General features: G+C 33.2%; 1 protein-coding gene and 1 pseudogene across 5 annotated transcripts in view; both read left to right on the forward strand.

The window, feature by feature from the left end:
• The window catches only part of RAP1GDS1 (Rap1 GTPase-GDP dissociation stimulator 1), a 133596-nt gene that overhangs the window by 16087 nt on the left and 100908 nt on the right, over window positions 1-16601 (forward strand). For 4 of the 5 annotated variants that reach the window (XM_063107601.1, XM_063107602.1, XM_063107604.1 and 1 more), the window contains exon 2: window positions 2414-2524. In XM_063107601.1, the coding sequence (XP_062963671.1) occupies window positions 2414-2524 (111 nt within the window). The remainder of the gene's footprint in view (window positions 1-2413; window positions 2525-16601) is intronic. The other variant, XM_063107603.1, reaches the window with a different exon arrangement.
• LOC134385547 (calmodulin-1-like) lies at window positions 7670-8120 on the forward strand (annotated as a pseudogene).

The following is a 16601-nucleotide window of genomic DNA, read 5'->3' on the forward strand; positions in this document are numbered from 1 at the left end:
GGTTCAACATACGCAAATCAATAAATGTGATACACCATATTAATAAAGTCAAACACAAGGACCATATGATCATCTCTATAGATGCTGAAAAAGCATTTGATAAAATTCAGCACTCATTCATGACAAAGACCCTTTATAAGTTAGGTATAGAGGGAAAATATCTGAACATAATGAGACCTACAAACCACTGCTGAGAGAAATTAGAGAGGATATAAGAAGATGGAAAGATATCCCATGCTCTTGGATTGGAAGAATCAACATAGTGAAAATATCCATACTACCCAAGGTGATATACAAATTCAGTGCTATCCCCATCAAAATTCCAATGTCATTTTTCTCAGAAATGGAAAGAACTATCCAGACATTTATATGGAATAATAAAAGATCACGTGTAGCCAAAGCAATGCTGAGCAAAAAAAATAAAGCTGGAGGCATAACACTACCCGACTTTAAGCTATACCACAAAGCTATAATAACCAAAACAGTATGGTACTGGCATAAAAACAGACACACTGATCAATGGAATAGAACAGAGAATCCAGAAATCAACCCACACACTTACTGCCATCTGATCTTTGACAAAGGCACCAAGCCTATTCACTGGGGAAGGGACTGCCTCTTCAGCAAATGGTGCTGGGATAACTGGATATCCATATGCAGGAGAATGAAACTAGATCCATACCTCTCACCGTATACTAAAATCAACTCAGAATGGATTAAGGATTTAAATATACACCCTGAAACAATAGAACTTCTTCAAGAAAACAGGAGAAACACTTCAGGAAATAGGACTGGACACAGACTTCATGACTACGACCCCAAAAGCACGGGCAACCAAAGGAAAAATAAACAAATGGGATTATATCAAACTACAAAGCTCCTGCACAGCAAAAGAAACAATTAACAGAGTTAAAAGACAACCAACAGAGTGGGAGAAAATATTTGCAAAATATACATCTGACAAAGGATTAATATCCAGAATATATAAGGAACTCAAACAACTTTACAAGAAGAAAACAAGCAACCCAATTAAAAAATGGGCAAAAGAGCTAAGTAGGCATTTCTCTAAGGAAGATATCCAAATGGCCAACAGACATATGAAAAAATGCTCAACATCACTCAGCATCCGGGAAATGCAAATCAAAACCACATTGAGATACCATCTAACCCCAGTTAGGATGGCTAAAATCCAAAAGACTATGAACGATATATGCTGGCGAGGCTGCGGAGAAAAAGGAACTCTCATACATTGTTGGTGGGACTGCAAAATGGTGCAGCCTCTATGGAAAATGGTATGGAGGTTCCTTAAACAATTGCAAATAGATCTACCATACGACCCAGCCATCCCACTGTTGGGAATATACCCAGAGGAATGGAAATCATCAAGTCGAAGGTATACCTGTTCCCCAATGTTCATCGCAGCACTCTTTACAATAGCCAAGAGTTGGAACCAGCCCAAATGCCCATCATCAGATGAGTGGATACGGAAAATGTGGTACATCTACACAATGGAATACTACTCAGCTATAAAAACGAATGAAATACTGCCATTTGCAACAACATGGATGGACCTTGAGAGAATTATATTAAGTGAAACAAGTCAGGCACAGAAAGAGAAATACCACATGTTCTCACTTATTGGAGGGAGCTAAAAATTAATATATAAATTCACACACACACATACACACACACACACACAAACCGGGGGGGGGGGGGAAGAAGATATAACAACCACAATTATTTGAAGTTGATACAACAAGCAAACAGAAAGGACATTGTTGGGGGGGAGGGGGGGAGGGAGAAGGGGAGGGAGGTTTTGGTGATGGGGAGCAATAATCAGCTACAATGTATATCGACATAATAAAATTAAAAAAAAATAATAATAATAAAATAAAATAAAATAAAATACAACAGAGGAAGGCAAAAATGAAATAAAACCATTGCAAAGCTATATAATTTTTTCATGGACGTTTAATTTTTCTCAACCATACCTGTTTTCCTGAACTAGCTCAATAAGGTGTAATACTGAAAAAGATACTCTATGGTAATCTGTGGAATATTCCTGGTATCACATATACACAGAGTGGATATTTCATTCCTGAGTTAAAGGGACAAAGTTTTACTTCAAATTTTGTAATAGTGCAGTCCCATGCCATTTGGAATGGCATGTGAATGTTAATTCACTATGATGGGAACCTTTTGAATGTTAATAGTAACTGTTTACCACCACCACCACACCCCCTTTTTTTGGTAGCTGACTGGTACAGGGAACTGAACCCTTGACCTTGGTTGTAACATGGCCATGCTCTAAACCCAGTGAGCTAACTGGCCAGTCCTGTTTATCCTTTTATCATGTAACATATTATGGTCATAAGGTTGGTGAGGTTTCTGATTTTTTTTTTTTTTCTTTAAGCAGATAATCTCAGCGATACCTTAAAGAAGCTGAAGATAACAGCTGTTGACAAGACTGAGGATAGTTTAGAAGGATGCTTGGATTGTCTGCTTCAAGCTCTTGCTCAAAATAGTAAGTTTCATTATTTTTACTCGAATTCCAAACAAAAAAATCAAGTCAGCGTCTCATTCAGAGATTGGTATATAACCTTAAGGACATAACTTTTTTTCACATAAGTTGAATTCTTTTGAATCCTATCCCTGAATACTGAGTTTGTTCTTCACGTTCCACCCTCCCACCCCACCCCCAGGGCACTCAAAGCCAAACTGATGAGCGAAAGAAAGGAAGAATTGATTGGTGGTGATGACATTAATACCAGTCCCAGAGAGAGGCCACTATTTCATTCCTAACAAACATCGTAGTTGATTTTCCTAATACCTACATTTTTGCTTTAAAAATGTGTTTATATATGGGGAGAATGTGGGGGAGAGAGAGGAGAAACAGAGTGGGAGCTTAAAACACTTAACTTTTTTCCCTAAGATTTTATGGTCACCTTTTAAAAGTTTTACTTTAAAATAATGTGTATGCATAGATTAAATTGGAAAGAATGACCAGCAGTCATCCAGAATCCCTTGAAATTGAGGTAAGAACTGATCTTTGGTGTTGTGGTAAGTAATTCTAGGAATAGAAATTGCCCAATTCTTTGTTGACTAACATTGTATTATTGCATTTGATTTTATTATATTTCTATTCACTAATTTCTGTATTATCAATGTGAATAGATAAGTACAGAATGCTTTTCATTTTTTCCCTTAATTCTGCTTGGTCATACTATGGTTTCTGCTGTACTTGTATTTAATTATGCCATTGTCTTATCCAGGGACTAATTATGTAGCTGACATAATTCAGAAGAAAGTATATATTGTCAAGGCTTCAATTTCAAGTATTCAGAGATGTATATATTATTTCTTTTTAATTTTATTATTTTATTAAACTGATTAGGAAATCTAAAATAATTGATTACAGTACTCTTCATCTAAAAAGCACATTTTAAAGCTAGCTTTCTGACTTCTTTTTCAGTAATTCTCTTTGCTTTTGGGATTATAACTATGTCAAGCTATTTAATCTTAGATGAGAGAAGGGGTTTGAAACAAGGAGTTCAATGAGAGCATCTGGTTAAGGCTCAAGATGGTAAAGAAAATGTAAAGAAAAAGATGGTAAAGAAAGGACAAGAGAGTGTCTAAGGCTGTGACATCCATTATAGTAGATACATGTGGCTGTTTAAATTTAATAAAATTTAATAAAATTTAAAATTAAGTTTCTTAGTCTCACTTCTCAAAAGCCATATTTGGCAGGTGACTGCCTTATTGAGGATAATAGATATAAAACATTACTGTGATCACAGAAAGTTCTTTTGGATAGCACTGGTCTAGAAACTGGAAAGAACCACATGATGACCTTATTTTTAACAGGTGCCCATATAGGCAGCTTTACATAATAATGTAATTAGCCTAAATAAATTATCTCATTTTTTTTTTGAAGAGTTGTTTTATTATATCCTTCTTTTGTGTTTAATGGCCCATTTTTTTCCTCTATGTTAAAAAAAAAGTAGAATTTTCTAAATGGACCATTTGCTTTAGAAACTAAAGGACATGAAGGTGATGTCCTTGGTCACATGTGAAAGGTTGCTTAGTCCTGTCCTAGAAAGACTGGAAGACAGAGAGATGAAGTTGAAGAAGGGATATAAAGAAGAAAGGAAGCAAAAGTTTATAGCTTTTTAAAGAACAGATTCAAGAAATATTAAGTCTGTGTTAGGTTAAATTTCAGACCGATTTTGGGCTTATTTATTGAAAATGGTCTTGAAATTGCATATCACAAAATGTTAAGGCCATATAACCACAAGGTTTTAACAAAAACAACAAACTACCAATTTAGCTAATGACTTCCTAGAAAGGGAACAAAAGGAACATCTTGTTAGCAGTCTGAAACAAAATTTATAAATGACCTCATGTCCGAGACTACTGACACAAAAGAATTTGACATAGGAAGGAGTTCATGCAGATATTCAGTCTTTGAGTTCTGTCTGTCATCGGAGCGCCTACTGTGTGCTTAGCACTGGGCTGGGAACTGTATCTGTTACCTAATCTTTCCTATAGCCCATGGTGTAGATATTACCATAACTGTTTAAAGAGTGAGGAAACAGATTTAGTAAGGTTATTAGCCTTTCTCTGGGAGAATTCAGAGTTTGGGTTTAAAAATGTTAGCTTATAAAATAAAACATATTCTGAGTAAGGGAAGCTTTTTGCTGAGGTTATACAATGTGAAATTGTTCCAAGAAGCTAGGTTTGTTTTTGTGTTGTTGTTGTTGTTTTTTAAAGATGACTGGTAAGGGGATCTTAGCCCTTTACTTGGTGTTGTTAGCACCACACTCTCCCAAGTGAGCTAAACGGCCATCCCTATATAGGGATCTGAACCCATGGCCTTGATATTATCAGTACCACACTCTCCGAAGTGAGCCACAGGCCAGCCCAAGAAGCTAGGTTTTAATATTACGCTTAAAGTTTTGCTTTTTCTCTAAAATAGTTCGAATTTTTGTTACTAAAGAGGAGGATGATAAGCCTTTTTTCCAGAACTATAGTCTGATATATGTATCTCATAGATATTTACTGATATATTTTATAAAATTAGCACCTGGCTTTTAAACAATAAAAAGTAAAGATATACCAGTAAGATGTTTATTTTCTACAGTTGTTCTTACTTCCCTGAATAAAGTGATTGATCCATTGCTACTTCTGTCCTTTGAAAGGTAAAATGATAAAACTTAGACAAATCTGTACTTGCTTTTTTTTACACAGAAAGCTTCTAGTTTCATAATTCATCCTTAATGTCAGGTGTTTTAACTAAAAATACCAGTTTGCACCAGAATTGTACCTGATCAAAAAAAAAAGATTTTTCTATTTTGTGCAGGTATAAGCTGATAATATACATAATGGAAATCTAAACTTAAAGTTTTATTTTACGATTTACTAGCCAGTCATTGGAACGGACATTTCTGAAAGGAAAGAAATAAGCTTTCGAAATGTTTACACTGTGTGAATTTAATACATTTAAATTGACATTCCAAATGATCAAAATCTGAAATTAGAGTTTTACTTTAATGTATGACTTTAGAGTAGTTTTCTTTCTCTTTTCCTTTCTCACTCCTTTTCTTTTTTTTTTTTCTTTCCTTTCCTTTCCTTTCCGTTCCTTTCCACTCCTTTCCTTTCCGTTTCTTTCTTTCTCTTTTTTCTTTCTTTCTTATTAAATGTGAAAGTATGCATGTCAATCTTAAGAGACAAGAGTTAGAGACTTGAATACTTACTAGATTTTAGGGAAAACATTTTGTTTAAGCAAGAATTTTATGTAAATCTCTGACCTAAATTGATATAGAGGCATTCATTCACTCATATAAATACTTTGGATCTCAGTTTTAAAATGTTTTTAGTAAATGTATGAAGACCACCAGCCAAGCATTCAGCCTGTTTATTCGAGTCTCTTTTGATTGAGATTATAGGTAGAAGATTCTCAGTAAATGCTTGTTGAATTATAGTATATTTACTCTATTTCATGCTTATTTGAAAATCTAAAACAGCCCACCTATTTTTAGTCTTAAACATTAAGACAGGAAATTGTCCGTAGAAAGTATGACATCTAGGGCCGGCCCGTGGCTCACTCGGGAGAGTGCGGTGCTGATAACACCAAGGCCCCGGGTTCGGATCCCATATACGGATGGCCGGTTCGCTCACTGGCTGAGCGTGGTGCTCACAACACCAAGTCAAGGGTTAAGATCCCCTTACCGGTCATCTTAAAAAAAAAAAAAAAAAAAAAAAGAAAGTATGACATCTAAATCACCTTGCAGGAGAAACTACTAGCTTCAATTAAAGGCCCAAAGACAAAAAAAAAAAAAATTAACATTCTATTTATAATAAAAATTCTATTCATCATATTTCATTCTAAGAGCCGGGGTCTGTTTTGCGTTACTGGCAGAACCTAAGACGATGCCGGCATGATCACCAATACAGCTTTAAACTCTTCCTGAAGAATTAGTCTGTCTTCCTCTACCTCATTGTCACGTTTTTCTTTGGATTTTAACTTTGCTTAGTTACTTGCCTTATGGGAATTCGGTTTCACACAAGAGTCATATAATTGTTTATTTTTTATAGAACAACTCTGTGAGACAACACAGATTCACTAGTTTTTGGAAAAAAAAAAAAAATGTTTGGTATCTAGTTCCACATCCCTAACCTTATAATACTCACTTTCCCTGTGGAATTTTTCATTTATTTTCTAGTCCTTGTTCTTTATTTGTTATATTGATTTTTGGTTCCCTTCTAAGCTACAATCCTAAGCATATCTAATTATGTACATAAGCTGCTAATGTATACATAAGCTGCTAATGTAGATTACTGCATGAATCATCTCTAACAGAAAGAACTTTCTGTTGTCATTTGCTTTTGGTCTGCTTTATGCCTTTAATATTTCTGAACAGACTTACTGTCAGGTAGCAGATCTACTTCCTGAGTAACGGACTTCGAAACTTATCTGCTGTTTTTTTTCAATAGCCATCCTGTCTACAGTCACTGAACACGGAATATTGCTATTTTAGTATAAATGAAAAATTATTATTTTACTTTATTCTTTTTTAGTAGTATCTAGAATAGATTTTACTTTTTTACCCGGTTATCAAATGTGCCACAGAAGGGATATGTTTTCTCTGCAAGCTGAATTCATTATTTGGTTTACCTTCTTTACATTTTTTTTTTTTTTTTTTTTTACATTATATGCTTCTTTTAGTTGTTATTATATACATTGTTCATGCTGGCTTATAGTCATAAGTGCTTAAACTACCAAAGGTTCAGTTTTTACCAAATAAAGATAGCACTTGAAGAATGTAGGAGACTCTCAACTAAACTAAAGACATCGACTAAAAAGATGTTGACAATTCTTGATGAGTTGAGACTCCTGGATTGTGACAGAATAATGGCCACCTAAATCTGAATCTTTCCGCACATTCTCTAAAAATCCGTACAGATCAACAAAGAAATCAAATAAAACCAACCAACCATAATCCATGCCTTCAGCATTACTAGGAGTCAGACTTCAAATTATTAGGGAGAGAAATAAATATCCAAATCTATCCTACTCAGCTTTAAAGACCACCGTAGAGAGTCCGAGTGGAGCACGTGAGCCGAATAGTTTTGTGGTTGCATCTCAGCAACCAGTAGAGCTTACAGCAGCATGGCTGACCACCTGACCAAAGAGTATGTTGCAGAATGCAAAGGAACTTTTTCACTATTTGACAAGGATGGTGATGGAACTGTAGCAACAAAGGAATTGGGAACTGTAATGAGGTCTCTTGGGCAGAATCCCACAGAAGCAGAATTACAGGACAGATAAATGAAGTGTAGATGTTGATGGTAATGGCACAATTGACTTCCCAGAATTTCTAATAATGATGGCAAGACAAATGAAAGACACAGCAGTAAAGAAGAAATTAGAGAAGCATTATTTGTGTTTGATAAGTAAGGATGGCAATGCTGTATTAGTTCAGCAGAGCTTCACCATGTGATGACAAACCTTGGAGAGAAGTTAACAGTTGAAGAGGTTGATGAAATGATCAGGAAGCAGATATTGATGGTGATGGTCAGGTAACTATGAAGAATTTGTACAAATGATGACATCAAAGTGAAGACATGTACAGAATGTGTTAAATTTCTTGTACAATATTTTTTATTTTCTTTTTTTTTGTGACTTATCTGTAAAAGGTTTCTTCCTACTGGCAAAAAAAAATATGCATGTATAGTAATTAGGACTTCATTCCTCCATGTTTTCCTCCCTTATCTTTGTCCTGAAACCTTATTTTAGAAAATCAATCAAGTAACATGTTACAAGTGGCTTACTCTGGATATATCTAAGCCCTTCTGCAAATTTAAACTTAGATGGAGTTGGTCAAATGAGGGAACGTCTGGGTTATGCCTTTTTTTTTTTAAGTAGTTTTATTTAGGAACTGTCAGCATGTTGTTGTTGAAGTGTGGAGTTGTAGCTCTACATAAACTGTGGACAGTCAACAGTAGGTACTTAAAAGTTGTGCTATTGCAAAATGGGTGTATCATCCAGGTACGTGTACACTATTTTTATTGCTGGTCCTGTACCAGAAACATTTATCTTTTATTGTTAATTGCTTTTTAAACTTTGTTTAGCCACTTAAAATCTGCTTATGGCACAATTTGCCTTAAATCCATTCCAACTTTTATATTCGTTTTCTAATTTTAAAAAAATTACAATTTACAAAAAAAAAAAAAAAAAAAAGACACTGTAGAGAGAGATCAGTCAAGACTGCAAGAACCTAAATGAAAAAGAGGAGAGGGGAATAGGGAACCAGGAGCCCAAAGGTGATAGTACACAATTAAAAGTTGCCTTTAGAAAGAAAAATTCCTACCCGAGTGGGAAAATACTAAGATCTGGTCTTAGATTAGATTAGAGCATTGGCTACTTAAAAGTGTATAGGACCCCAAGCTACCAGTCAGGAGAGTACCACTTTTAGGGATGAAGGAGTTGTTTCCTCATGCATACTTGGTGGTGAAAAGAAGGAAGCAAGAAAGGGAAATTAAGTGTTCTGTAGAAATAAGAAAACCACAAAAATCAGAAGACACACTAATCACCCCCTTTGGCTTCAGTTCAGAAGCGGGAGCTTTTGAACCAAGATACCTAGGTATTTTTCCAAAATCTTTACCCTTACTGCATACAACTTTTATTACTAATTAAGGAAAAAATAATACACTCAATATGAAATTTCAGATGAGATATACACAAAGGTGCTATAAGGACAGAAGCAGAAAATAAGAATCAAAACATTTTAGCTATTAAAAATTTTCCTCCTAAAACATCCATGAAGCAGTTGGCAGTAACAGAACACCATGACCAATATTGAACATCCTTAAGCAAGCCTTTACAGATATGAAAAGAAAATACCCTCAAGTCAGAAATTCAGAAACTCAGAACAATGTAGGTAAACACCGCAAAGATATGAAATGAGAGGTGATCAGAAGAAACTGAAAAAAACAACAGAATAATTTTAGGAATTTTAGTCTAAATTACAAAGTTCCCAAGGAAGAATAGAAGTGACTGAAAATTTAATAAGGTGCATTGAGGAATGAGTTGAAAATAGACAAAAGAATGAAAACAAAATAAGGGATCAGAGAGAAGATAATTAATATAGAAGGTAGTAAAAAAGATCCAACATACATGTAATTGTAATCCTCAAGAAGAAAAATAAAACAATGAAATATAGCTAATATTTTAAACTGTAAACTTTGCAGAAGTAAAGGAAGACCATAATCTACATATTTAAAGGGCCAACCATGTACTTGTGCAAATTAACTGGGAACATCAACTCAAAGACATAGTATAGTAAAACTTTTAGACTTTAAAGGTAAAAACAAGCACAAAGGAAAAAATCCTCAAGGACTCCGTGCAAAAAGATCAAGTTATTTAAAAAGGAAAGAAAATCAGATTGGCATCAAATTTTTCAATAGCAATATACTATTCAGTAATGAAGCAGTATTTTCAGGTAACTCAAGTAATGAGAATTTTTATTGAGCCAAGCTGCTCAGTAAGCTGTTCAGTTAATAATAGAAGCAAGCTTTAACTGTGGTACTGGGTGCTGTTTGCTCTCTGATATGCTTTGAAGAGGGGAAAAAAAAAAAAAAGGCTCTTATGTGAAATCTCCAGAAGGAGATAAGCATCCATTGGTATTTGTAGTTAGTGATTGAAGCCTTGGCAGAGAATCTGGGTTTGCTAACATTAGCTAATGAAAAAACTTCTTATGTTCCTACAAGAGAGTAAATGTGTAAGAGAAATATGATTTGAAATGATGCTGTGTGCCAAATATATACTGAGGAAGATTTGCCATCCTCAGTATTTATAGTACCAGTATTGACTTACTACCACTAAGGACAATACTCAAGTTATTCTTAGGGAAGAAGTGATGAGTTTGTGCTGCTGTATCTTCCTAACATTCTTTTTCATCAGGGTTCCATGTAACTCTTCATCTACAACTAGCTGTGTGTAGTCTGTGGCCACATACTTGACTGAAGTTAACTGGCTTCTCTAATCATAAAAGCACTAAGCCAATGTGTCAGGCCATTTGTGCTGCTATGACAGAATACCACAGACTGGATAATTTACAAATATTAGAAATTTATTTTCTCACTGTTCTGGAGTCTGCAAAGTCCAAACCTGCACTGGCAGGTTTGGAGTCCAGTAAAGTGCTGTACCTCATTGATGGTGCCTTGTTACTGCACCCTGACATGATGGAAGGCAGAAGAGAAGGAGAGCAAGAGAGAGCAAGCCAACTCTCTGAAGCCTCTTTTATAATGGCATGAATCCAGTCATGAGGGTGTAGCTGTCATGACTTGATCACTTCCCAAAAGGTCCCCACCCCTTAATACTGGGGATTAAGTTTCAACACATGAATTTTGTGTGGGGCACAACATTCACACCATAGCACCCAGTATGTCAAAGAACATGAGGCATGTAAATTGGCCTTTCAATTGGTATAATGAATTGGGAATTAATTAATATTAGTATCTGAATAAGAATAATACTCAACAGAAAGGTGTAGTTTGATATTTAAAGGAAAACAGCTTAAAGTAATGAGGAGATTGATTAAATTAACCTGTTTTTTAAGTGTCTTCACTGTGACTATAGATGTTTGAACCTGAAATTAAAGGTAAGGGTGGTATCATGACACTTTTTACTTCCTCTAGTACTTGAAAGTCCAGGTGGGTTGCATTTCCTCTAGAAAGCTTTTTTACATGGTCTAAGTGCTTTCACTTTTACCTCTTATATTTCAGATTTCCTGAGTATCTATTTGGCATTGAAAAACAAAGATTAAAGTTTCATTATTAGGTTGACTTTGGGATCTATAAATGAGACATTTTGGAAGATACAGTTGATCCTTGAGTAACTCAGGGGTTAGGGGCACCAACCCCTCATACAGTCGAAAATCCAAGTATAACGTGACTTCCACAAAACTTAACTATTAATAGCCTACAATTGACTGGAATCCTTAGTGATAACGTAAAGTCTTTTAATACATGGTTTGTATGTTGTATGTTTTATATACTGTATTCTTATAATAAAGTAAGCTAGAGAAAAGAAAATGTTAAGAAAATCACAAGAAAGAGAAAATACACTTACAGTACTGTACAGTATTTATTGAAAAACATTTGCATGTAAATGGAACTGTGCAGTTCAAACCTGTGTTGTTCAAAGGTCAGCTGTAATAAAATTTAGTGAATCATTGTTTTTCCTAATGGAAGCTTCATTGCAAGATATATATATTCTTATTATTATAATTAATTTATTTGTATTATGTTCAAAAATTTATTTTGATATACAAGGGTACTTCAAAAGGTTCATGGAAAGATTTGTATTATTTTTTAATTCTATTTTTCACAAACTTTTTGAAGTACACTTGTGTGATGTAAGGTGAGGATCTAATTTTATTATTTTTTTCTAGATAATCAATTTTCCAAGCAATTTTCCTGTGTTGTTTAATCAGTCCCTTATTGGTCAGTAATGCTCCTTTTAGCATGTAATAACCACTTAGTTTAATAGAATTGCATCAGTGTCTGGGTTTTATTCTGTCTCATTAATCTATTATTGTGCTATTGCCATGCTATTTCATTTATGGTAGCTTTATGGAGGAAATTTCCTGTTATAAATATTTTGGAAATTTTTATTTTCATGGTTTTGTTATGTCAGAGAAGTTTTAGAAATATTTTGTCACATTCCTGAAAAATCCTATGGAATTGTAATAAGCCATAAAATTGATTTGGGTAAAATTTAAAACTTCTCAGTATTTTGTCTGCCAGTCTAAGAGCATAGATTATATCTTCTGCTTTTCAAGTCTTCTTTTTATGTCTCAGTAAAATTATGTAGTCAAGTATTCCTATGTATTTTACATTTTTCGTTGCAGCAAATAGATTTTTTTCCCATTGTAACTTCTAAGTGGCTGTTGTTGAAAATCAATTTGAAAGATATATTGATTTTTATATTTTTATTTGTATTCAGCCATCTTCTGAACTCATTTATTAGTTTTAAAATAAATTTTTAGCTAGTTTTCTTGAGTTTTGCAGTCAGAATATCTACAAAATGATACTTTTGTTTCTTTTTCCCCTTATAATTAAAGCTTACTTACTGTGTTGTCTTGAATTTCCAGCAGAATGGTAAATAACAGTGATATGGTTAGTATTGTATTTTTGTTTCTGATATCATCATTATTATTATTATTATTATTATTTCTGATGGTTGGCTAATACAGGAATTGAAACCCAAACCTTGATGTTATCAGTACCTCGCTCTAACCAATTGAGCTAACCAGCCAGCCCAGTATTTGATATTAGTGGTAGCGCTTCTAATGCTTCACCATTAAATATAACACCTCTTGATTTTATATAAAAGTCCTTTTTCATTTTAGGAATATTATTAAAGAATTATTTATTTATTTATTTATTTATTTATTTATTCATTCATTCATTCATTTTTTAAAAAGATGACCGGTAAGGGGATCTTAACCCTTGACTTGGTGTTGTCAGCACCACGCTCACTAGGTGAGCTAACCAGCCATCCCTATATAGGGATCCAAACCCTTGGTCTTGGTGTTATCAGCACCACACTCTCCCAAGTGAGCCACAGGCCAGCCCAGAATTTTTTTTTTTTTAATCAACAGTTTTTCAGTCATAACTCCTTAGCCAATATCTTTCTTTGTGTATTCAAGGACGAATATTTACCTAAAGAGAATTAGTACATAAAGAATAATTAAAATTGATAATATGTATACATGTATATTAGAATTAGTTACTATTAAATGGTCTGATAAACATTATGGGAAATTAGTCTACTAAAGTGTAACCTCAAAAGTTTTCAAAACTATATTCTGTAAAGCATTACTTTTGCTACCAGAAAATTGTTTGCAATTACAAGGTAATATATCAGCCTTTAAAGTATATCTGTAGCTATAAATTTATGTATTCATTTATTTGTTAGTTTATATTTATATTACTCAAGCCTGAAAATGTGAACTTGATTGCTTATGATTTTTCTTTTTTAAATGTAGTTTTATATAGATTTGCATAATAAGTTTGTAATGTCATACAAATTTTAGTATTTCAAGATTTAATGATATATAAATAGAAATTCTTTCGTAAATTACAACATTTTTTATTTTAAAATTTCTAACATTTGGCCTTAGAGGAAAAGAGAAACACATCTAGCTAGAAAAGTAAGTAATTGAAGTAAATTCCTTTCCTTTTGGAAGAATTTTGTATGACTCTTAATTCAAACAAATCTGTAGTTTATCCATTACATTAAAACTGGAAGAGATGTCACACCATGGAAGTATGTTTTATACCAAGTTAATAAATAAAATCAAAGTTACATTATTTTTCATTGTTACTCATTTATTATTTACTATAATTTTTATTTTTTGAGTTATGAATGTATGTGAATATTAATGAACAACTGCAAGTTTGTTGAAATGGGAAAAATAACGGAAACATTGAAGACAAAATAGATAGTAAAAGATTAATTCTGTGCTTAAGTAGTCAACATAAGGGAAGGATAGCCAAGAAATGGGAAAGATCCCAAATTAAGCAAGAAATTATAGAATTCTTGTAGCACATTAAAAAAAAGAATGATTCTAATTGAAGAAATGTATGTTAAGTCAGAAATACTTGTATTTCTTCTTCACTTAATATAAGTTACTACTACTTTGCTTATAATTGCTTCACAATAAGATCTTGATGAAAAATGCTAAGGGCAAAAGTATTACATGCTGTATTCTTAACTATGTGTGGTTCATGGTCATTTTACTCTCATAAATTACTAATAGTTGAAGAAATGTAAATATTTCCTATTTTTGTAAGGAAGGGTTCAGGTATAATTTTCTTGGCTAATATTCATATAATGGGCCATATAATACAGAGAATCTTTATTTGGATTAATTTTTTAAAGATAAAATAATATTAGATGCTCTACATTGTCAGATATATTCACTTGGAAATTTGGGTTGTTTTGCCACCACTTAAAAAACAAACAATGTATTATATTATTCTCTTGAGATTGAGGAAAGCTAACACATTTGGATAGAGTGAAAGTCTTTTTTTTTTTTTCTGACTCAGTAGTTATACAGGATTTTTGAGGCAGCAGTTAAGAACTCTGAAATTTCATGATTCTGTACATCAGTTATTTATGTCTAGAGTAAAAGGAAGTCCACTTACTGAATATAGCTGGGCCTGTTAGAATATTTGGTGGGTATTCAAATACAATTGAGTTCATACTGTCGTGGTATGTCATGCTGCTGTCTGTCATTAAATATTAAGTACCTAGTTTGAAGTAAGATTTGGAACATTTTGTGCAGTCACATCATGCTGTGATGAGGTGAAGATTTAGACTACACATCTCTCTGTCTTCAAGTCTCAATCATTCATTTATTCAACACTTAGTATAATGTTTGGCATATACTAGATAAATACTATCTCCCGTAAGTTTATTATTTTGTGGTAGAGACTGATAAATAAATGTAAAATTATGGATTATTATAAAAAGTGCTATAATAAAAGTATGTTCAATGTCTGATGAGAGTACATATATTTATTTACTTTAATGTAAAAATAGCTATGTTAAATCAAAAGGGAATAATCATAAAAGAATGAAAGTCAATAGGAAATGATCTGACTCTAGTACTTAATTCAACTTATTAAAAGTTTCACCTCTACAGTTTTTGATTGAATTGGTTTTTTTCAATAATTGTTTTAGAAGACATTAGAAATAGTTACTTTATATAAAACAGAATGAACTTAGTTATACTGTGTTATACTTGAATGACTCTAATAATGAGCATCTGATATTTTTGGTTCATGAACCACTCTTTGAATAACAAGGTGCTAGATCTGTCCTATCCAATCTTGTAGCCACTAAGCCACATGTGATTATTGAGCACTTGAAAGGTGATTAGTTGAAATTGAGCTATAATTTCAAACTTAGTACTACAAAAAGAATAGAAAAATTACTTAACTTTTATATTGATTACATGTTAAAATGATAATAATTTATATAAATAAATGTCTATTAAACTTAGTTTCATCTGTTCCTTTTTACCTTTTTTAATGTCATTGCTAGAAAATTTAAAGTTACCTATGTGGCTCACGTTATTATTGTCCAATGTGGCTCCATTGGACAGCAATGGCCCAGACCAGTGCTTCTTAAACTTTAAGGTACATAAAATGATTTGGAGAGCTCGTTAAAACACAGATACTTGGGCCCTATCTCCAGAGATTCTCATCTAGTAATTTTAGGGTAGGGCCCAAGAATTTTCATTTCTAATAAGCTTCCAGAGGTTGCTGATGTGCTAGTCTGTGGATCACACTTTACATTGCAAGGTTCTAATGTAGACAACATCTTTTCAGTGGGTTAAAAAGAATGCTGTTTAGGATGAATCAAAGGCAATACTAATGTTCACATAATTTGTTATCTGGTCAGTTCTTCAAATAAGATATTGTCATACTATCTAGAGGGATATAAATATAAGCATTGTTCTAGGCCTTTGAAGGAAAAATTGTAGAATTTTGTCAAAGACAATTTTTTAGAAGAATACTTATTTGTTATTGCTATTTCTTATAAATAAATAAAAAAAGAAAAATACAAGCGTTTGTCAAATGGGAAAGTAAGGCTTAGCCTATCATTTCTAAGACAACAGAATTTACTTACACATCTAAAGAAAGGAGAGGAAGAAAATTGTAGAAAAAAATCTTATATACTTAATAAAGGTCCAGTTGTGTGTAACACAGAGAGACCTTTTATCTAAAGTAATTTCTTTTTCCTAGATATTTTTGCTCACTTCTTTATTCTTGAAAATGGGTAGTCAGGGGGAAAATATAAGGCAAGGAGAAGTCAGTTACAGGAGGAGGAAGAAAGGGTATGGTAAATAATAATAGAAAGCAGTGAGGAAATAGATGATTTTACTAAAGCTTGGTGAACAGAGTTTAGTAGTGTCTTCTATTATGATACATGTAGACCTGTTTACCTCACTATTCTCAGATCATAGACTCATCTCAGTTTACATTTTATAAACACCTTACTAACCCAGTCTCCAGCTAGTAATCCT

This window comes from Cynocephalus volans, chromosome 9, assembly GCF_027409185.1.
Source record: "Cynocephalus volans isolate mCynVol1 chromosome 9, mCynVol1.pri, whole genome shotgun sequence".
Taxonomy (NCBI): Eukaryota; Metazoa; Chordata; class Mammalia; order Dermoptera; family Cynocephalidae; genus Cynocephalus; species Cynocephalus volans.